We start from the raw sequence: 23356 nt of genomic DNA, 5'->3' as shown, positions 1-23356 counted from the left end.
TAAGTCATCCCCCACAACAGTATCCAATGTGGTATACTTGTTGAGGGGAATAGCCACAGGGGAACCCTGCTCTGCCTGCCCTTTCCTCTTCCCTCGCCTGACAGTGACCCAATTTCCTGTCCTCTGCTCCTTTGGCGTAACTACCGCCCTGTAGCTACGATCTATAATCTCCTCATTCTCCCGAATGATCCGCAGGTCATCCAGCTCCTGCTCCAGTTCCCTAACGCGGTTTGTTAGGAGCTGCAGCTAGATGCGCTTCTTGCATGCGTCATTGTCAGGGACACTGGAGGGCTCCCTGACTTCCCACATCCTGCAAGAGGAGCATTCCAACATCCTGCCTGGCATTCTCTCTACTCTAAACAATCTGAACAAAAAACTTACTGGAACCTACCCTGGCCTCTGCCTGTTCTCGCCAAAGCCTGTTGAGCCAAAGCCATTCCACTCTGACTCAGTCCACTCCGACAGTGGCCGCTACGACGATGGCCGCTGTATATGGTGGTCTGATTTTAAACCTTGGTGCGCTATGTCACGCGCCTGCGCAGTGCGGACCCTTCTCCCCAAGCTGTGTTTTTAAAAAAAAGACTTTTTACACCTCTGGCTTTTATTGTGAAAGTTGCTGTTTTGTGGCAGCAGAATATTGCAATACATAATAATAAAAATCTACAAATTAAACAAGAAATATCTTTTTTCAAAATCAATTAAGTATTGCAAAAAAAGAGCAAAAAAAAGAAAAAAGAAATTTATGGTTGTGTACCTGGGTTCATTGTCCATTCTGAAATCTCATGGTAGTTGGAGAAGAAGCTGAACCTAAAATGTTAAGTTTGTGTCTTAAGACTTCTGTACCTCATCTTTGAAGAGGGCACTTCTTGTTGAAGATGTCCTTAATGCTGGGGAGGCTACTGCCCATGATGGAGCTGGTTGAGTTCACACCTTTCTGGAGCTTTTTCTGATCTTGTGTAGAGTCCCCTCCATACTAGACAGTAAGCTGTGTCTTAACAACTTTCTGCAGCTTCTTGCAGTCAGGGCCAAAGCGGTTGTTATATCAAGCTAAGATGCATCCAGATATATTGCATTGAGGTAATTGGTAAGGATCGATAGGGCATGCCAAATTTCTTCAGTCTCCTGGGGAAGTAGAAGAGTTGGGGAGTTTTCTTGATGTGGCATCTACATGTCTGTACCAAGACAGGCTATTGGTGATGTTTACTTCTGGGAACTTTAAACTCTCAATGTTCTTGACCTCAGCACCTTGCTGAAGTCAATGAACAGCTCTTTTGTATGTTGACATGACCCCATGTTACTAAGCTCAATAACACACAAGAGCTTAATCTCTTTTCAGGCTTCAAGCTGGGTAAAGGTATCAATTGTATGAAGCCCAAGACAAGTTCATTCATCATGTAAGCCAGGAAAGCACTTGATCCTTTTACACAAGAGCTTGTTCTCCCAACCTGGAACAACTCATGATTAAGTGCCATCCATTCTACTTACTGAGCGAGTTCTTCTCCGTGATTCTGACCACAGTTTGTATACAGCCAAAACCAGGTGTTAAGCAAGCACTCGATGCCATAATTAGCAAGCAAAAAACAACCTACCCTGGCACTTTTCAAATGATTGCCTGGGACCATCGTCAGGCTTGCTTAAGGAAATCTCTGCCCAATTATCATAAACACATCACCCGCAGCACCAGGGTTCCCAACACACTTGACCAGTTACACTATGATCAAGAATGCCTACCCTACCGTTCCATCCGTACAGTGCATTTTGGGACACCTGATCATTTGCAAACAGGCAGAGGCTAAAGAGCAAGGCACTAGAGGTAGTTGCGGGAGGCAGAGAAGTGGCTACACAATGACTTCAAGCTCATGGACTGAGACATGACTCATCAGAGGATCTGAACGAATACACTACAGTTATCATAGAGTTTTATAAAGGGCACCACAGTAGTGTGGAGGTTAGCACAATGCGATGACAGTTGGAATTCGGAGTTCTCTTCTGGCATCCTCTGTATATCCTCCCCGTGGAATGCATGGATTTTCCCCAGGTGTTCTGTTTCCTCCCACTATCCAAAGGTCTACAGGTTTGGTTAATTGGTTATTGGAAATTGTCCCATGATTAGATTAGGGTTAAATTGGAGTAATCAGGAGTTCCTGGGGCAGCGTGGCTTAAGGGGCCAGAAGGACCTGTTCTGCACTGTATCTCAATCAAAAAAACTTCAGAAATTAAAAAACAGTAAAATAGATACTTGTAGACGAGTGTGTTTGCAGAAAGTCATTCAGAGTCTTCCCGAAATAGAAACCCTGGATTAACCAGGAATCAATGATCAGCAATCTGCTGAGGGTTAAATTGGTAGCCTGAGCTACAACCATCTCAGAAGACCATCTGAGAAGAGCCACAGATCCCAGGACAGAAGAGAAGACATTGAGCCCAGAATAACTTGTCTTAAAGTAAATAACTGAGACCTGGTTTAAGGATATTTGATATTTAGCAGAATGTGTTCTGAATCATTAGTGGAGTAGGAGGAGGAAGTAGAGAGAAAATATAAAATGGTATTGTATTGTGTATCACTCAGACTGACATGACGCTTTGTAATGTAGACTTCTTATTTATATTTTGAAGGTTTGTTTGAGCTTCTCCTTTTATAGGTGGGCTGGCTGCAGTAATATATACAGACACACTGCAAACAGTAATCATGCTGTTAGGAGCTATGATTCTTATGGTATTTGGTAAGTGTATCTAAATAATTGATATATTTCCAACATTATAAAATTAGGAGAAAGGTTCCTGAAAAAAGCATTAGCATTCTGTATGAGAACTCCCTTGGTCTATAAGAGCTTTATCAAGGCTTGTGTATGTTCACATGAAAGACAGGCTGGGTTTGGTTTAAAGTCTCACCTGAAGGATTTTACTTAATTTCAGAACCAAGAATAAAAGCTATGGCACCTTAAGGCTTTTGTAAAATATCTCAGAAGATGTCTTAAAAATTGTCTCCAAAGTTTTTCGCAACTTTTTCACATGCACCTGAAGACCTTTAAATTTTGTCTTTGACGGTCACCTCAGAATTTGTACAGCTGTATCTAATAATGGAAGCAGCAAGTGGCATTAGTGTGATCATAGGGTGTTGTGATGATCTCATTCAACTTTGATTTGTGTTTTTCCAGGCAAATGCCATCTGTCTGAAATAAAAGTTCCAGTGGCCATAGTTAATGCACCATCAAAAATCAAATCAGTTCTAAATATTTAGTAAATAGGAAAAGAACAAGGTTTTCCACATTCTGTCCAGTCCTTAAACATAACAGGAGGGTCAGCAGATGAAAATGGGCAATCCCAATGCTCTGTGATTACCTTAGGAACCCTCAGCTTCCTGCCCACTTCAGTGCCCCTTGCTTTACTTTCCTGTTTAATGAACTGCTTCACACAGCTTCCTTGATCAGTGCTTTCTGACAAGTTCAGCGACCTTATTGGAAATAAAAATGGGAGTGATGGAAAGAATTCACTATTTCCCAACTTCAACTAATGTGGAAATTTAAAACTTATTCTATTCAGAGGTGAGGAGAGAGTTTATTTGTATTCTCTTTTAATGTCTGTCCTACTGTCCTGTACTAACATTTTCTTTTTACTTTTACCTTTTAGATTGAATTAATCTCCTACTTCATCCACAACCTTCCAACTCCTACAGTTTTTGCTTGCACCATTTGCTCTTATCTGCATAGGAAATGCGTTTTCTGACTTATTTCTCATTTTTTCTGGCCCTGCTCTAGACTTATTTTGCCTTTATCTCAGACTTGGGAATTGGCACCCTATTTAGAGTTAGGTATGGTATTGCAGACCAAATGTCTATTAATCAAGCTGGCCATCATGATACTTTGCTGTATTTAAGCCTTTGTCCTTTTGTCATATTATCTACACCTTTTCTCCCCCTGAATATTGCCTAAGAGAAAAAAATATTCAGTATTTGCATTTATGTTTTGGGTATTTCCTTTCTAAAAGTGTTCATAGCTCAAGGAATGGCTTTCACTCATCATTCTCAATTGACGCTTAGCTGTGTTACCAAAGTCACTCCAATATCTTTGATGGCAACAAGATCACTCTCCCTTCAACATAACCTCTCGATCCAGCCAATTCACTAATTCAGTGAATACACATGGAGGCAGTTCCTAAATCACTCACAATGATTGATCAAAGTAGGCAGGAGTTCCCTTTTGGATTCAGGAAGTCCAAATTTGGCAGGAATTATATTCATAAAGCTACCTGATCAAGGCTTCCACAACAGGCAAATTGGATGCTCCAAATTCCAACAGCTATTGGAGTTAGTTTTAATAATAAAAATAATACTTTATTGATCCTGAGTGGGGAATTCTTTTGTTACAGCAGCAACATTTAAAAACAAACTTAGCAGTGTACAAACTTGACTAATAATAAATACAGAATAATAATAGTGTGGATATAATACTGTTGTATATGCTTATTGTATTTGGTAGGAAGGATTTTCTGAAACAATCCTTGTGACAGTGGAGCTGAATGAGTCTGTTTATTCAGTTGGTCATGGAGAGGATGTATCAGTTTGTCCATAATGGATAACAGTTTGTTTAGTGACCTCCTCTCCACCACTAACTCAAGAGTCCGGGTTGTAGCGGAATCCAGCCTTTCTGATGTGTTTATTTAGTCCTTTAGCATCACCAGCACCAATGCTGCTCCCCCAGCATAAAACCACAAAGAAGACTGAACTTGCTACAACAGACTGATAAAAGATCTCTAACAGTCTGCTGCACACATTGAAGGATCTCAGTTTCCTTAGAAAGTAGAGTCTGCTCATCCCCTTCTTAAAAACAGCTTTAGTGTTGGTGTTCCAGTCAAGTCTGTTGTCAAAATGAACACCCAAATATTTGTACTCCTCCACCACTGCAACTTCTTTTTCCAGAATGTATACAGGATTCATCACAGTCTTCTTCCTCCTGAAACCAATCACCATCTTCCTGGTTTTAGCAATGTTCAGGAGCAGGTGATTCCTCCCGCACCACTCCCCAAACTTGTCCACCAGTCCCATGTACTCCGACTCCTGTCCATCTCTGATACACCCAATCACCACAGAATCATTAGAGAACTTCTGCAAGTGGCAACACTCAGAGTTGTACTTAAGTACAATTTCTGGCATCTGACAGAATTCAAAGGCTCAAACTTCTGCAGGATTCTGGAGTTCCACTATCTGTTGGCATCCAATGGTTCCTCACTCTGAGAGAATTCAGGAATTCCTGAATTTGCAGGGCATAGGTGGTAGAAAATGTCTGTCTGTACCTGAGATGAGTAAACTGAGAGGGCACAAGTTGAAGATGAGGAGTAAGAAGTTTAGAGGTGACCTTTTGAAGATTTATTTCCACTCAGAGTAGTTGAAATCTAGAATGCAATGTATGAGGAGATGGTGGAGGCAGAGAGACTCACAAAGTTTAATGTGTCTAAATGAGTGCTTCAATTGCCAAAGCAGAGAAGGCTACGGACCAGGTGCTGATAAATGGGATATGGTGTGTCGCAGGGTCATTTTAGACCATAAGACATAAGAGCAGAATTAGGCCATTTGGCCTGTCAAGTCTGCTTTGCCATTCAATCATGGCTGATCCTTTTTTGCCCCCCCCTTCATTCCCACTCCCTGGTCTTCTCCTTTTATGCCACGTCCAATCAAGGACCTATCAACTCTGTCTTAAATACAGCCAACAACCTGGCCTCCACAGCCACCCACGGCAACAAATTACAGAAATTCACCATCCTCTGGCTAAAGAAATATCTCCACATCTCTGTTTTAAATGGACGCCCCTTCTATCCTGAGGCTGTGACTTCTTGTCCTGGACTCTCCCATCATGGGAAACATCCTGTCCACATCTACTCTGTCTCGGCCTTTCAAAATTTGAAAGGTTTCAATGAGATCCCCCCTCATCCTTCTAAATTCCAGTAAGTACAAACCCAGAGCCATCAGAGCCTCGCATGGTAACCCTTTCATTCTTGGAATCATACCAAGGGGCTGGAGACTATCTAGACGGTATATGAGGTGTTGCTCCTCCAACCTGAGCTTAGCCTCATCATGGCGGTAGAGGAGGCCATGTATGGACATATCTGAATGGGAATGGGAAGCAGAGTTGAAGTGGGTGACTACCGGGAGATCTTGTCTGTTGTGGCGGACGGAGTGGAGGTGCTCGACAAAGCGATCCCCCAATCTGCATCGGGTTTCACCGATGTAGAGGAGGCTGCACTGGGAGCACCGGATGCAATAGATGACCCCAACAGATTCACAAGTGAAGTGTTGCCTCACCTAGAAGGACTGTTTGGGGCCCTGAATGGTGGCAAGAGAGGAGGTGTAGGGACAGGTGTAGCACTTACGCTTACAGGGATAAGTGCCGGGTGGGAGATCCGTGGGGATGGATGTGCAGATAAGTGAGTCGCGGAGGGACCGATCCCTGCGGAAAGCAGAGAGGAGTGGAGAGGGAAAGATGTGCTTAGTGGTGGGGTCCTGTTGAAGGTGGCGGAAGTTGCAGAGGATAATGTGCTGGATCTGGAGGTTGGTTGGGTGGTAGCAGAGGACAAGGGGAATTCTGTCCCTGTTGTGGTGGCGGGAAGATGGGGTGAGGGCCAAAGTGCGGGAAATGGAGGAGATGCGGGTGAGGGCGTCATTGATCACCGTAGAAGGGAAACCACGATCCTTAAAGAAAGAGGACATTTGAGATGTCCTGGAACGGAAAGCCTCATCCTGGGAGCAGATGCGGCGGAGCCGGAGGAACTAAGCATGTTAGTAACTTTCCATAATGCCATGGGCTCTTAACTTGATAAGCAGCCACATGTGGCACCTTGTTAAAGGTCTCCTGAGAGTCCAAATATACAACACCCACTGCATCCCCTTTATCTATCCTACTTATAATCTCCTCAAAGAATTCCAACAGGTTTGTCAGGCAAGATTTTCCCTTAAGGGAATCATGCTGAGTTTGTCCTATCTTGTCCTGTGTCACCAAGTACTCCATAACCTCATCCTTAACGACTGACTCCAACATCTTCTCAATCACTGAGGTCAGGCTAACTGGTACATAATTTCCTTTTTGCTGCCTTCCTCCTTTCTTAAAAAGTGGAATGACATTTGCAATTTTCCTTGGTACCTTGCCAGAGTCCAGTGATTTTTGGAAGATCATTCCACAATCTCTAACACTACCTCTTTCAGAACCCTAGGCTGCAGTTCATCTGGTCTGGGTGACTTATGTACCCCTAGGTGTTTAAGCTTTTTGAGCACCTTCTCCCTTGTAATAGTAACTACATTCACTTCTCTTGCTGCACACACTACAACATCTGACACACTGCTAGTGTCTTCCACAGTGAAGAATAATGCAAAATACTCACTTAGTTCATCTGCTATCTCCTTGTTCCCCGTTATTATTTCTCCGGCCTTATTTTCTAGTTGTCCTATATCCACTCTCATCTCTCTTCTATTTTTTTACAAAATTGAAACAGTGTTTACTATCTACTTTGATATTGTTTGCTAGCTTGCTTTCATATTTCATCTTTTCAACCCTAATTATTCTCTTAGTTGGTTTCTGTATGTTTTAAAAGCTTCCCATTCTCTATCTTACCGCTGATTTCTGCTTTGTTGGATGTCGTCTCTTTTGCTTTTACATTGTCTTTGACTTCCCTTGTCAGCCACGATTGTACTATTTTGCCATTTGTGTATTTCTTTGTTTTTGGAATACATCTATCCTGCCCCTTCCTAATTTTTCCCAGAAACTCATGCCATTATTGCTCTGCTGTCACCCCTGCCAGCATCTCCTTCCAATTTACTTTGGTCAACTCCTCTCTCATACCACTGTAATTTCCTTTACTCAACTGAAATATTGCTACATCAGACTTTACTTTCCCCCCATGGAGGAATTTAAGGTGGGGGCTTATATGGGAGGCAGGGTTTGAGGGTCGGCACAACATTGTGGGCCGAAGGGCCTGTACTGTGCTGTACTATTCTATGTCTATGTCTATGTCTATCAAATTTCAAGTTGAACGCAATCATATTGTGATCACTGCTTCATAGGTACAGCCATGAGATCTTACAGAATCCCCAATTATCTCATCCCTTTTATTGGCTATGTGGAGAAATTCTTGTTTCAAACCTACCACCCAGCAACTCTTTCTTCACTCTGCAAGATATGAGGATTTCCTGTGCTATGACTCCAAATTTCCTAAATGACCTTTCATCCAAATTTAGAAATGTATTGCCATTCCCTCATTTCACTGGAAGGAAGTCCTGAAACTTAATGAGAGTATTTATGATTCTCTTAACCTTTAAAATTGGGAATTAAGTCCTGCCAGGATAGAGAGATACAAAATAGGATGCTCCAACTTCATGTCAAATTCGGAAAATGATGGATCCACAATATGGCATTCTCAAAAACTGGCAGAATTGGTAACTCAGATTTCTGTCCAAAGTGAGAGTGCCTGGAGCTTGCCAAAACTGGGATACCCTCAATCATATTAGAATAGGGAATACCATAATTCAATCAGAAGGTGTAAGCCCTAAAACATAATACCAGCTATACAGAGAAATCCTGAATGATTTTTAAGAGAATTCCTGAATCAAATCAGAAGTGAAATATTGAAATACTGACAGTGCTCCTGAATGCAAAACCACAGGAGGAACTTGGCAGACCAGTCAGCATCTATGAAGGGAAATGAGCAATCGATGTTTTGAATCAAGACCCTTTATCTGGACTGGAAAGAAAGAGGTGGCAGGTGGTTCCAGGTGAGTGGGGGTGTTAGGCCGCTGTAGAGGAGAAAGAGTTGGTGGGCGGTAGGTTTGGAACATGAATTTCTCCACATAGCCAATGAAAAGGTTGGCATAACTGGAGAACCTGTGCATGCCCATGGCCACACTTTTGGTATAGAGAAAGTTGGAGGAATCTAAAGAGAAATTGTTGAGGACAGACACAAGTTCTGGAGGAGGGTGCTGGTGGAGGAGAATGATTGAGTCTGTGTTCCAGAAAGAAGCATAGGGCCCTGAGGCCTACCTATTGGGAGATGAAACGTACAGGGACTCGATATCCTTGGTAAAAATGAGGGGTTGGGGCCAGGAAACAAAAAGTTATTGATGTGTGGATGTTGGTGAGAAGGGACATGAGACATGACTGGGGGTGACAAGATGGAGTCAAGATATGAGGAGATAAGCTTGGTAATACAGGAACAGGCAGAAATCATGGGCCTACTGGAACAGCTTGGTTTGTGAATCCTGTGTAGGATATTGAAATGGACAGTGCAGAGTTTGGGAACTGGTAGGTTGAAGGCTATCGAGGGGAGATTTCTGGAGGTGACGTTAGAGATGGTGTAGGAGATAATGGCTGATGATCCTTACTGTGGTCCTGATTCAGGTGTAGGTAGGTAGAAGGTGTCTGAGAGTTATCATCTGGCCTCCACAAAATGGTGATCAGTCCATCAGAGTAGAATGCACTACCCTTGTCTGCAGATTTAATGGTGAGGTTGGGGGTTGGTGTGAAGGAAGTGCAAAGCATTTAAGAACTCTATAAGACGGCATATTAGAAAACAAGGGAATACGAGGTATATTCAAATAGAATCCTGAAGTTCCAATTCTGACTGGATTCAGGAATTCCTTATTGTATATGAATTTGGAATAATCCTGTTCTGGCAATAGTCAGGAGTTCCCTAGACTGTTCAGATTTATGATTTCTCTACTCTTGAAGGAGGAAGGGGTTTCTTATTCCGCTTGTTTCAGGGATTTTCTGCATTGACATATTTTAGTTATGCCTTTATTCTGACAAGATTCTGGAATTCCCTGTTCTAAATGGATTCAGGAATTTTTGTTTGTAAAGGAGTCCAGAATGCCTCTGTTCAAGCAGAATTTAGGAGCTGTCCACATTGGCAAAGATTCAGGACCTTCCTGGTGTGACAAAATTTAGGCTTTCTTTAATCTTACAGGATTCAGAACATACCTGTTTTGTGTCAGTTCAAGAGTTCTCTGTTCTGGTTGGATCCAGGAGTTTCTTATTTTGGCAAGATCTAGGAACATCCTATTCTGATGGTGTTCAGGACATATCTATACTAATAAGCTTTGGGCATTCGATCGTCTGACAGTTTCTGCGGAGTTCTGTATCCTGACAGGAATCAGGAGCTCCCTATTCTATTGAGATTCTGCAGCTTCTTTATCTGAATGCATTCAGAATTTCCCTGTTTATCTAGGGGTTCCTACTATCACAGGATTCAAAGGTTCCTTATTCTAAAATAATTCAGGGTATACATATTTGGCATCATTTGGGAATTCCCTATTCTGATAAATTACTGGAGAGTCTCATTCTTAATAAATAAGAAATAGGAGCAGAAGCATCACGCTCCTGGTGAATTTTCTAACAATGCAATTTTCCAGCCCAATCACTTTACCCCTCAACAACTAAGCCTCCATGTCCTCCTGGGGTAAAAATTCTTATGATGCACATCATCTAATTAAAGGCATTTCTCCTCGCAGACCTAAGTAGCTTATTCCATATCCTCAAAATATGTTTCCTGATCTTGGACCACCCAACCAGGTGCAACATCTACTTGTAAATCCTTTTTGTGAAGCCTTTTGTAAGCATCAGTGAAATCTCTCATTCTTCTAAACCCTGTGAATACAGTGCCAGTCTACTCAATCTCTTCTTATACAGCAAACCCACCATCCCTTAAGCCAGCCTAGGTAATCTTCAAACACTCCCTCTGTAGTAATAACATCTTTCATTGGATTAAAACATTGCATTTGTGCACTGGGAGGAATAAAATGCTGGAGATACTCATTAGGTCAGGCAGCATTTGTGGAGAAAGAGAAAGAGAACCAATATTTCAGATCAACAACCTTTTGTCAGAACCAACACACTTTTCATCTGTTCTGATGAAAGGTTAACAACCAGAAATGGTTGTTTCTCTTCACCGATGCTGCCATTCCTGCTGAGCCCTTTGATTTGCCACTTTCCCCTTTTTTTTTAAGAGTTCCAGCATGTGCCTTTTTATTTGTCCACTTTTCTGTTAAAGTTAGGAAATATGATCTGTGCTGGTGTTCAATTTGACATTCCCCAGTACCAACAACAAACTTGTCATGATTTCCAAAATTGTGCAGGTTGTTACCTATTAGTATTGTACCAGCTAACTTTACCATTTTGTTTGGTAAACACTTTACAGGTATGCAAAAAGGATAGTTTAGACAGGTATTTAATTACTGGTTTATTTAGATAACACAACATCATGGTGTGTAGGGCATGTCCCTGTGCTGTACTGTTCTATATTCTTCATTTGATAGCTTTTGTCGAAGTTGATGGTTATTCAGGCCTCAAGAAGAAATACTTCACTGCCATTCCTAAAAATCAAGACCCTAACTCAACATGTGGCCTGCCAAGGAATGATGCCTTTCACATCTTCCAAGATCCTGTTACCTCCGATTATCCATGGACAGGTGTAATATTTGGAGTAACTGTACTTTCATCGTGGTATTGGTGTACAGATCAGGTAACGCTACATATAGACTAGCAACTATAAAGATCAATTACTGACATTTTTTTCTGATTAAATTTTATTGAGGTTTATAACTGCATGATCAATCAAAAGCATATTTTCTTCTACTACTGATATCCCTTACTTATATAAATTCTGATAACTTGTGTGTAGAGGGACAACAATAAACCCATACAGCATAATATTTGGAAGTTTATCAGAACTTATATAGTCAGGTCAACCCTATCCATTAGTTTAAATTACAACATTTGTAGATTTAAATGGAAAAGGACCAGTTACATCATAAGGGATCCCACACACCCTGCTCATCTCATACCCTCCCACTCCCTTCAGGGAGCAGGCTACGTAGTACCCATGCCAGGACCACCAGATTCAAAAACATTTACTTTCCCCAAGCAGTAAGTCTGATCAACACCTCCACCCACTAACTATGTCCACTTTATGGACATAGAATCAATCTGTACATCTCATGTATTTATATTTATTATATATTATATTAATATTGTTGTTGTGTTCTTTATGCTTTTGTGTTTTTTTGCGCTGCATTGGATCCGAAGTAACAATTATTTTGTTCTCCTTCCTCTTGAGTACAGGAGATGGCATTAAACAGTCTTGAATCTTGAATTTTGACCTGTTAGAATGTCACTTCATAATAAAATACAAACACCAGAAATTGGATCTATTAGCGCTCGTCTTTCGTGCACAAATGAACACAAAATTGATTTGATGTAGGGTAGGTCAGCAACAAAAACTGAAGCTTTCAAGTGTAAGACATGGTATTGTTCAGGAGTTGCAATGCAGCTAAGACTGTATCATGCTACTCAGATGTTATGTGGTCATTTACAAGAACACTGCTGGGCAACTTCAGGACTCACTGCTGACTTCCAAAGCTCAGAGTGCTTTGGAGCAAACAAGGAGTGTTTCGTTTAGTGCTTACCAGCTGATAGGCATGCTTGAGAGGTGACACAAGTGGCAGGGCTTTACCAAAAACCTTCCCAACTAAGGCATGGAAGAACCCACAGCCCACTGACACAGTCAAACTGTACAACAGGTAGTGCTGCTGCCTTACAGCTCCAGCGGCCTAGGCTCAATCCTGTGTGCTGTGTGTGTACCCACTTTCACTGTGCCTGCATGGGCTTCCCCAGTCACTCCAAAGATGTGCTGGGAAGTTTATTTACTCCTTGTGCATGGCCTCCTCTACTGTCTTGATGAGGCCACACTCGGGTTGGAGGAGTAAAACGTCATATTCCATCTGGGTAGTCTCCAACCTGAAGGCATGAACGTTGTTTTCTCTAACTCCTGCTAATTTCTCCCTCCTCCCTCCTTCTCTGTTCTTCTGTTCTCATCTCTTTTCTCCTCACCTGCCTATTACCACCCTCTGGTGCCCCTCCTCATTCCCTTTCTCCCATAGTCTACTCTCCTCTATTATCAAATTGCTTCTTCTTCATCCACCTATTCCCTTCCAGCTTCTCACTTCATCCTCCCTCCCGCCACCGACCTACTGTCCCCTCACCTATCACTTGCCAGCAAATATATTGGAGGCTTTTAAGAGACGTTTCAATAGACACATGGATGTAAGGAAGTTTGAGGGATATAGGCATGGTGTAGGTAGGAGGGATTAGTGTTTGGTTTTCTTTTTAGTTGGTTTGGCACAATACTGTGGGCTGAATGGCATGTTCCTGTGCTGTACTTTTCAATGTTCTATCCTACACCTACTTTCCTGTAACTCATCTCCCTCACATGTTCACCAACTCTTCTGTAATTTTCTGCCTATTTATCTGCACTAGGAGTAAATAAACTTCCCAGCACACCTTTGGAGTGACTGGGGAAACCCATACAGGCACAGTGAAAGTGGGTATTCTCCACACACGGCACACAGGATTGAGCCTAGGCCGCTGGAGCTGTAAGGCTCTGGGATCTTTCATGCCTTAGTTGGGAAGGTTTTTGGTAAAGCCCTGCCACTTGTGTCACCTCTCAAGCATGCCTATCAGCTGGTAAACACTAACTGAAACACTCCCTGTTTGCTCCAAAGCACTCTGAGCTTTGGAAGTCAGCAGTGAGTCCTGAAGTTGCCCAGCAGTGTTCTTGTAAATGACCACATAACATCTGAGTAGCATGATACAGTCTTAGCTGCATTGCAACTCCTGAACAATACCATGTCTTACACTTGAAAAGGTTTACTCCTTTTTCTCCACCCACTTTCTTATTCTGGCTTTTCCCCCACTTCCTTTCTGGCCCTGATAAAGGGTCTCAGCCCAAAATGTTGATCCTTTATTCCTTTCCACAGGTGCTGCCTGGCCTGTTGACTTCCTCCGGCATTTTGTGTGTGTAGCTCTGGATTTCCAGCATCTGTAGAATTTCTCCCATTTAATCTATTTAGGCTGCTTTTGGATCATTTAGACCAGGTTGTTTCTGGAGCCAACATCACAAGGCACTTTGGGACAACCTGGACTTGCCAGTGTAGCATCAGGTAGTGATGCAGTTTTCCTTGATTTCCAATAACTTACACTCTTCCTTGAGCAACGGTAGAGGTCACCAGCACACCTTGATGCCAGTGAACACCGTTCTCCTGACCTGGATTCTAAGCCCTGAGCATCTCCCTTTTCCCACCATCCCACCCAGGTGGCCAGTAGGAAAATCTGCAGGGTAGGTATTTATGGCATGCAGGATTATGAGTTATTGGGGAATAAAAAAGGGAATGGAAATGATGGGACTTCTTTGAGAACTGGCAAAGACTGGATGGATCCAGTAGCCTCCTGGATCTTAAGAGAAAGTGGTAAAATCATTTATGTTTATACCCACCATCATTCAAATGTCACTTATCTCCCAACACCCTGCCAGCCCTTGCCATTGTCACTCAATCTAAACTTTTAGATTACACCATCTAAACTTTGTCCCTTCCCCACTCCCACCAAACTATCCAAACAGTTTATCCAACTCACTTGTTTCACTATCAAGCATCACCACTCATTCTTCATCTCCCTATCGCTGGCTCTTAGTAAACTGCTATTCACCCATTCAGAGCACTGCCCTATCTTGACATGACCAGATTTACAGGCCAAGGCAGTGGAAGAATTATGTACTGGAGATAAATCCAAAACGTACAGTTTTTATCCCATACAGCACACACAAAATGTTGGATTCCAGCATTTTATGTGTGTTGCTCTGTCTGTAGATTTTCTTGTGTTTAGGTTTCCATCCCATACCTGGGCATGGAGTTTCAATAGCGGTTAAAGACAGTAAAAGCACCTTTAAAGTCCTAGCAGACTCCCTCAATGCACCCCTCGAGCTCTCCAAAAAATACTGGAGTATCCTTGCCCAGCAGACCAATGGTCTTCTTATCAGATTCGGTGGGTGTTTGTTTCGTCCATGTTGAACCCTTATCGTGATTACTGGAGCCTTGCAAAAAGCTAATGGCACCATTGATTTCTGAGGCATCTCACATGCAAACGTGAGGAGGTGAAGGCATTGCCACTGCTGCCAGGGAAATGGGCAATAAGCTGTGTGATGTACTGCAGACCTTTGTGCTATTCAGCACTCACCAAGCCAAGACCACTCTGTACACATAGGGAATGTTTCCTTTGCTGCTTTGCTGGGGCTAGCAGTTGTTGGAGAGAAAGCCCATGTCCTTCCTTTTACAACAAAACAATGTAAACAGTGGGATGCTGAAAATATTCCCAGCTCCGTGAAGCTGTTGTAACTGTTGAATTGTGACAAGTGTGACCTTCCTATCCTTTGTCTTCTTCTCTCCCTCCACCTGCTTTCCCTGTTCTGTGTGCCCTCAGCTCATCCCACCAGGGACAATTTTATTCATGGCTAGGATCAACCAGTAAACAAAAGCCGATATTCACCTGCCATGTGTGAACATACAGGTCTCCGGAATTCTAAAGAACAAATGTTAAGTAAAGATTAAGCTTAGAGTAGGATAAAAGGTCGGCACAGCATTGTGGGCTGAAGGGCCTGCACTGAAGTGTACTGTTCTATGTTCTACATTCTGACCATTTATAGAATTGTAACCAGGAAAGGAATCAGCAGACCTGTATTCAGTAAATGATCCCTTTAAACATTAAAAGACATTTGGACAGATATATTGAAGATGAGGTTTGCAGCCACGAGGGCCAAACATATGCAAATAGACTTAGCATTGTTGAGCCCAATGTCCTGTTTCTCCATGTAATGTCTATGTTCTAAACCTACACCAGTGTCTCTCCCCAACTTTTCCTATGCTACATCAATGACTGCACTGCACCCAAGCTGAGCTCGTTGACTTCATCACCTTTGCCTCCAACTTACACCCTGCCCTCAAGTTTACCTGGTCCATTTCCAGACACCTCACTTCCCTCTCTTGATCTCTCTGTCTCTATCTCTGGAGACAGTTTATCTACTGATATCTTTTACAAACCCACTGATACTCACAGCTGCTTGGACTATACCTCTTCCCAGCTTGTCACTTGTAAAAATGATGTCTCCATCTCTCAGTTCCTCCATCTTTGCCGCATCTGCTCTCAGGATGAGACATTTCATTCCAGAACTAATGAGATGTCCTCCTCCCTTCAAAGAAAGGGGCTTTCCTTCCTGCACCATCAACATTGTCCTCACCTGCATCTCTGCCATTTCTGCCCTCACCCCATCCTCCCACCACCCCATCAGAGATAGGGTTCCTCTTGTCTTCACCTACTGCCCCAGTAGCCTCCATGCCTCCATGTCCAATGGGATCAAACCACCAAGTGTGTGTGTGGTGTGTGTGTGTGGGGGGGGGGGGGATTCCAACTTTCCGCTTTCCACAGGGATTGCTCCCTATGTGACTCCCTTGACCATTCATCCCTCCCCAGTGATCTCCCTATCTCCCTCCTGGCACTTGTCCTTGTAAGTGGAACAAGTGCTACACCTGTCCCTGCACCTCCTCCCTCACTACCATTCAGGATCCTAAACAGTCCTTCCTGGTGAGATGACACTTCACCCGTGAGTCTGTTGGGGTCATCTACTGTATCCAGTGCTCCTGGTGTGGTCTGCTGTACATTGGTGAGACCCGGCATAGATTGGGAGACCACTTTGCCGAGCACCTATGCTCTGTACACCAGAAAAAGCAGGAACTCTTGGTGGCTACCCACTTCAGTTGTACTTCCCATTCCCATTCTGACATGACAGTCCGTGGCCTCCTCTACTCCTGCAATGAGGCCACACTCAGGTTGAAGGAGCAACACCTTATATTCTATCTGTGTAGCCTCCAACATGATGGCATGAACATTGATTTCTTGAACTTCTGATTGCCTCCCCCTTCACCATTCCTGTTTCCCCTCTCTCACCTCATCTCCTTACCTGCCCATCACCTCACTCTGATGCTCCTCCCCTTCCCTTTCTTCCATAGTCTTCTGCCCTCTCCTATCAAGTTCCCCTTCTCTAGCCCTGTATCTCTTTCACCAATCAACTTCCCAGGTCTTTATATCACCCCTTCCCCTCCCAGTTTCACCTGTCACCTTGTGTTTCACCCTCCCCTCCACCCCCCCACCTTTTAAATCTACTCATCTTTTTTTCTCCAGTCCTGCTGAAGGGTCTCAGCCTGAAACGTTGACTATACTCTTTTTCATAGATGCTGCCTGTCCTGCTGAGTTCCTCCATTATTTTGTGTATGTTGCTTGGATTTCCAGTATCTGCAGGTTTTCTCTTGTTTGTTCATTGAATCTAACATAAGTGTCTTCTGCCTAATATTGATTTCAGGTCATCGTGCAGAGAACACTTTCTTCTAAATCCATTCTCCATGCCAAAGGTGGCAGCTTGTTTGCAGCCTACTTGAAAATCTTGCCGATTTTCATAATGGTGTTTCCAGGCATGATCAGTCGAGTGCTTTATCCCAGTAAGCTTCTTTTACATGACAATTAACTTGTGAATTATTTACCTATTATAAATATGATCTAGAAAATGTTTCATAACCTTTTACATAACAACTGAATTGTGAATTGCTTACCTTTTATAAATATGATCCAGAAAATCTGTTTTATTATTTTGTAACAGAATATGATTTTATCATTTGCTTTTATTAATCCTGAATTTTGTACAAAGACTAAATAGGCTGGCAGTCACTGTGGGCAGCCCACCAGCCACACTCACCACTTGTTGCTACATCTGTATGCAGAAGGATGAATCTGCTGGCTATCTGGGCCTTGGACTCATTTGACTCCATCAATGAGAAGACCCAATCACAAGAGAAGACCTGTGACACCATCTGTCAAAGATCCCCAGTTCAGCAGTCCTTTCAAACATACCCCATATTCAGAAAGATCCAAAAGCTATTAGGCAATCAAATGAACAATGCCAACATTATAAGTACTTTTCTATAAATGACTTGGATGTTGAAGTGGAAGAGTATGTTTACAGATGGCACGAAGGTAGGTGGAATTGTGGATAGTAGGGAGGATTGTCATAGGCTGCAGTAGAACATTGACAGAGTGCTTACGGGGCTGAGAAGTAGCAGGTAGAATTCAAACTGGAAAAGTGTGGCATGATTCACTTTGGAAGGTCAAATTTGAAGACAGGATACAGAGTTAATGGCAGGATTCTTTGCAGTGTGGAAGAACAGAGAGATCTTGGGGTCCATGTTCATAGATCTCCCTAAGTTGCTGCACAAGTTAATAGGGTTGTTAAGAAGTCATATGGTGTGTTGGCCTTCATAGTCGGGAGATTGAGTTCAAGTGCCGTGATTAATTTTTTTAACCCTATAAAACCCTGGTTGGACCACACCTGTAATATTTTGTTCAGTTCTGTCGCCTCATTTTAGGACAGATGTGGTAGCTTAGGAAAGGCTACAGAGGAGATTTACCAGGATGTTACTTGAATTAGAGAGCATGTCTTATGAGGACAGGATTCACTCACACCACCAGGTTCATCAACAGTTATTACCGTTCAACCATCAGACTCTTGAACCAAAGGGGAGAACTTCACTTGTCCCATCGTTGAAATGTTCCCACAACCTAAGGACTCACTTTCAGGGACTCTTCACCTCATGTTCTAGATATTTATTGCTAATTTGTATATTATTATTATTTCTTCATGCAGTCTGTCATTGATCCTATTATGGTTATTATCCTATTATGGATTTATTAAGTTTGTCCACAATAAAATGAACCTCAGGGTTGTATATGGTGACATATATGGACTTTGATAATAAATTTACTTTGAATTTTGAGCGAGCTGGGGCTTTTGTCTTTGAGCGAAGGCGGATAAGAGGTGACTTCATAGAGGTGTACAAGATGATAAGAGGTATAGATCATGTGAATAGCCGGATGCTTTTTCTCAAGGCAAAAATGGCTAATACGAGGAGGCGTAATTTTAAGATGACTGGAGGGAAGTGTGGGAGGGATGTCAAAGGAAGGAGTGGTGAGTGTTTAGAATACCCTGCCATGGGTGGCCATAGAGGCAGCTACATTTGGAGCTTTTAAGAAACTCTCAGACATGCACATGGATGACAGAAAAATTATAGGAGGGAGGGTTAAATTTATCTTAGAATATGTTAAAAGGTTGGCACAATGTCATGGGCTAAAGGGCCTGTACTGTGCTGAAATATCCTGTTTTCTGTAAAACATTTTCAAAGAATTAAACATTAAATTAAAATCATAATGCTGAAATTGTATCTTATCTTAAACTTACCTTTCTTACTCACAACCATAAGATCTCCATTCAAATAACAATTCACTGGCAGACAAAAATAAAGAAAATCTCAAAGCATTTTACAAACATATTATGTACAAGAGTAAACAGATAAAGTGGATGGCTTATCAGAGACCAAAGGGATAATCAGTTTGTAGAGGACAGAGGTGAAGTACAAAATGAATACTTTTCATCTGTATTCAACAAAGTCATCTGAATCCACCAATAGTCAGAGGGAATTGGAGGAGTGAATGTGTCAGGGAATCACAGATAGGTGTAAGATTAATAAGGCTATAATAGTTGATGATTTTAATTTCTCTAATGTTGACAAGGACTTTCCTGGTGCTAATGAATTAGATGGGGTAGAATTTATTGTAAGACCATAAGATATAAGAGCAGAATTAGGCCATTTGGCCTGTCATGTCTGCTCCACCATTTCATCATGGCTGATCCATTTTTTCTCTCAGCCCAATCTCCTGCCTTCTCCCCATATCCCTTCATCCCTTGACCAGTCAAGAATCCATCAACCTCTGCCTTAAATATACATAAAGACTTGGCCTCCATAGCTGCCTGTAATAATGAGTTCCACAGATTCACCACCCTCTGGCTAAAGAAATTCCTCCTCATCTCCATTATATGTGTCCTGGAAAGTTTTCCCTGTGGAAATATGTGGAAGGCCCTATTAGAGAGGAGGCAACACTGGACCTCTTCTTGGGAAATAAGACAGGATAACTGGTTGAAGTGTCAGTGGGAGCACTTTGGAATCAGTGACCATAAGTCATTTTTTTAAATTATGGGAAGAGGTAGGACTGATTCACAAATTAAAGTCCTAAATTTGGGGCAAAGCGAATTTTGATGGCATTAGACAGGAACTTGCAAAAGTTGATTGGGAGAGGATGGTTGCGGGTAAAGTGATGCTTTGGTAGTTCAGAAGCTTTTAAAAGTGACTTGGGGAGAGTTCAGTTCAACATGTTAAAGTGAAGGGCAAAGCTGGCAGGGTTAGGGGACCCTGGATGACAAAGAATTCTGAGGCTCTGGGTAAGAAAAAAAGGAGGCATATGTCAGATACAGGCAGCTGGGACTGAGCGAAGCACTTGAGGAGAAGACCATAAGACGTGGAGGAGAATTAGGCCATTTGACCCATTGAGTCTGCTTTGCCATTCCATCATAGCGGATTTACTATCCCTCGTAATCCCAATCTCCTGCCTTCTCCCTGTAACCTTTGACACCCTGACTAATTAAGCATCTATCACAACCTCCGCTTTAAATATACTCAATGACCTGGCCTCCACAGCTATGGCAATTAATTCCACAGATTCACTACCATCTGGCGAAATAAATTCCTTCTCCTCGTCCTTCTAAATGGACATCCCTCAATTGTGAGGTCTTCCCCTATGGTCCTCGACTCACCCACGATAGGAAAGATCCTGTCCACATCCACTATATCTAGGCCTTTGAATACTCGATAGGTTTTAATAAAACTTCTCATTCTACTAAACTCGTGCCAGTACCTTATATGTTAACTCTTTCATTCCTAAAATCATTCTCATGATCTCCTCTGAACCCTTTCCAATCCAGCACAATTTTTTTCTTAAATAAGGAGCCCAAAACTGCTTACAATACTCCAAATGTGGTCTGATTGGTGCCTTATAAAGCCTTAGCATGACATCCTTGCTCTTGTATTCTAGTCCCCTTGGAACGAATGCTAACATTGTATTTACCTTTCTTAGCACTGATTCAACCTGCAAATTAACCTTTCGGTAATCCTCCATGAGGACTCCCAAGTCTCCTTACACCTCTGAATTTTGAATGTTCTCCCTGATTAGAAGCTAGTCCATGCCTTTATATCTTCTACCAAAGTGCATGAGCATACACTTTCTCACACTATATTTCATCTGCCACTTCTTTGCCCATTCTCCCAATCTGCCTAAGTCCTTCTACAAACTCTTGGCTTCCTCTACACTATATATCCCTCCACCTATCTTCATATCATTCGCAAACATGGCCACAAAGCTATCAATTCCATCATCTGACATATAATGGGAAAAGAAGCAGTCCCTACACTGACCCCCGCAGAACATCATTAGTCACGGGCAGCCAACCAGAAAGGGCCCCCTTTATTCCCACTCTCAGTCTGCTGTCAGTCAACCAATCATCTATCCTTGCAAGTATCTTTCCTGTAATATCATGGACTCTTACCTTGTTTAGCAGCTTCATGTTTATAATTTAATTTCCTCTGCCTCCCTCTTCTTTGAGTGGTTTGATATTTACTATTTTCCAGTCTTCCAAAACCACTCCAGTATCTAATGATTCTTGAAAGATCATCGCTAGTGCATCCACAATTTCTTCAGCTGTTTCTTTCAGGACTCTTGGGTGCAGTCCATCTGGTCAGTGACATATCTACCTTCAGACCTTTCAGGTTGCCAAGTAAATTCTCTTTAGTAATGACAACTACACTAACTTCTGCCCATGACACTTGTATTTCTGGCATACTGCTCACATCTTCCACAGAATACTAAACGACGCCATAGCTATTTTAAGAGTAGAAGAGTAACTATGGAGATGCTTAGGTGTCAGTTTTGTCATCTACATGTGGAGCTTTGGGAAATGGATGAGGTCTTAAATAAATAATTCCCACCTATATTTACTCAGGAGAAGGACATGAAAGCTGTTGAGTTCAGGAAAGGGAATAGTGATATCCTGGAACATATCAACATTATGAATGAGGAGGTGTCGGTTGTCTTGAAACCTTCAGTTCCTATAAAAACTATTCAACCCTCCCTTGGAAGTTTTCATGTGAAACCCCTTTCTTCTCGGGCGTCTCTGGAAATGGCTTGTTAGTCCTAGCTGGTAGTCTCCCAAGGCTGTGTTAAAAGACCCACTGATCTCAGGCTGTGTATACCTAGGGAATACGCACTCCAGTCCCACCAAATCAATCAAATTGGGATATCTCTCCCACTCAAGCCCTGGTCTGTGTGAATGCTATGTGATTTGCTGCCCTGTTACCACTCATTGCTAGGAAATTACAAACCGCACACTGCATATAATTATAAGAAGTATATTTATGAATATTAACTTGAGGGTTAGTAAAGAAAAGAAAGGGAAAAAAGGGCCCATTATAATTAAACAGTCAAGTGTGCACAGGCTGGAGTTCAACTCTTCCAAAAGTCACATTTACCAATCTTCAGTAGACTCCCACACCGTGCTCCATTGAATCATGGTCCCCACCGGATTGAATCCAATGACCGGTTCTCTCCAGTGTCTTTTCTCTTCCCCTCCTGCCGAACAAAGACAAAGCTCGCACTGGTGTCAGGCACACAAAAAAAAACTGCTCCCCTGCTTGGATGGCTCACATTCCGAAACACCTGTTATCTTGAACCATAACACAAACACTGATTCTACATGAGATGCCCTACAATATTAACAGTAAAACCATCACCAGGGCATTACGCATGTTTTGTTTTATAGCATTGAATCACAGTAGATTTAATTTGGCTTTTTAGGCACTGATCAACAGAAAAGATGCTTTTGTGTTAATATGAAAACAGATTTCTACAAAGTGTTCTAAATTAATTACAAATATAAAACACAAAATAATGGATTGCATAAGTATTCACTCCCTTTTAATATGACACACCAAATCATCACTGATGCAGCCAATTGGTTTTAGAGGTCACATAATTAGTTAAATGGAGATCGCCTGTGTGCAGTCCAGGTGTACCAATTGACTGTAGTAAAAATACATCTGTATCTGGAAGGTCCAACTGCTGGTGAGTCAGTATCCTGGCAAAAACTACACAATAAAGACAAAAGAACGCTTCAAGCAACTCCATGGAAAGGTTATTGAAAAGCACAAGTCAGGAGATGGATACAAGAAAATTTCCAATTCACTGTGTATCGCTTGGAGTACAGTTAAGTCAATCATCAAGAAATGGAAAGAATCTGGCACAGCTGTAAATCTGCCTAGAGCAGGCTGTCCTCAAAAACTGAGTGACTGTGCAAGGGGACTAGTGAGGGAGGCCACCAGGAGACCTGTGACAACTCTGGAAGTTACAAGCTTCAGTGGTTGAGATGGAAGAGACTGTGCATATAGCAACTGTTGCCTGGGTGCTTCACCAGTCACAGCTTTATGAGAGAATGGCAAAGAGAAAGCCACTGTTGAAAAAAAAACTTACTTGAAATTTTGGCTAGTGTTTGCCAGAAGGCACGT

At 42.3% G+C, this 23356-nt stretch overlaps 1 protein-coding gene across 1 annotated transcript in view; it reads left to right on the top strand.

Moving 5' to 3' along the window:
* Nucleotides 1-23356, top strand: part of LOC140203402 (sodium/myo-inositol cotransporter 2-like) — a 134123-nt gene that overhangs the window by 51607 nt on the left and 59160 nt on the right. The window contains exons 6-8 of the mRNA XM_072269460.1: nucleotides 2640-2720; nucleotides 11291-11496; nucleotides 17221-17356. Coding sequence (XP_072125561.1) covers nucleotides 2640-2720; nucleotides 11291-11496; nucleotides 17221-17356 — 423 coding nt within the window. The remainder of the gene's footprint in view (nucleotides 1-2639; nucleotides 2721-11290; nucleotides 11497-17220; nucleotides 17357-23356) is intronic.

The sequence above is a fragment of the Mobula birostris genome, chromosome 9 (assembly GCF_030028105.1).
Source record: "Mobula birostris isolate sMobBir1 chromosome 9, sMobBir1.hap1, whole genome shotgun sequence".
Classification (NCBI taxonomy): domain Eukaryota; kingdom Metazoa; phylum Chordata; class Chondrichthyes; order Myliobatiformes; family Myliobatidae; genus Mobula; species Mobula birostris.
The sequence above is the reverse complement of the archived record's forward strand: the minus strand, read 5'-3'. Positions and strand labels throughout refer to the sequence as shown.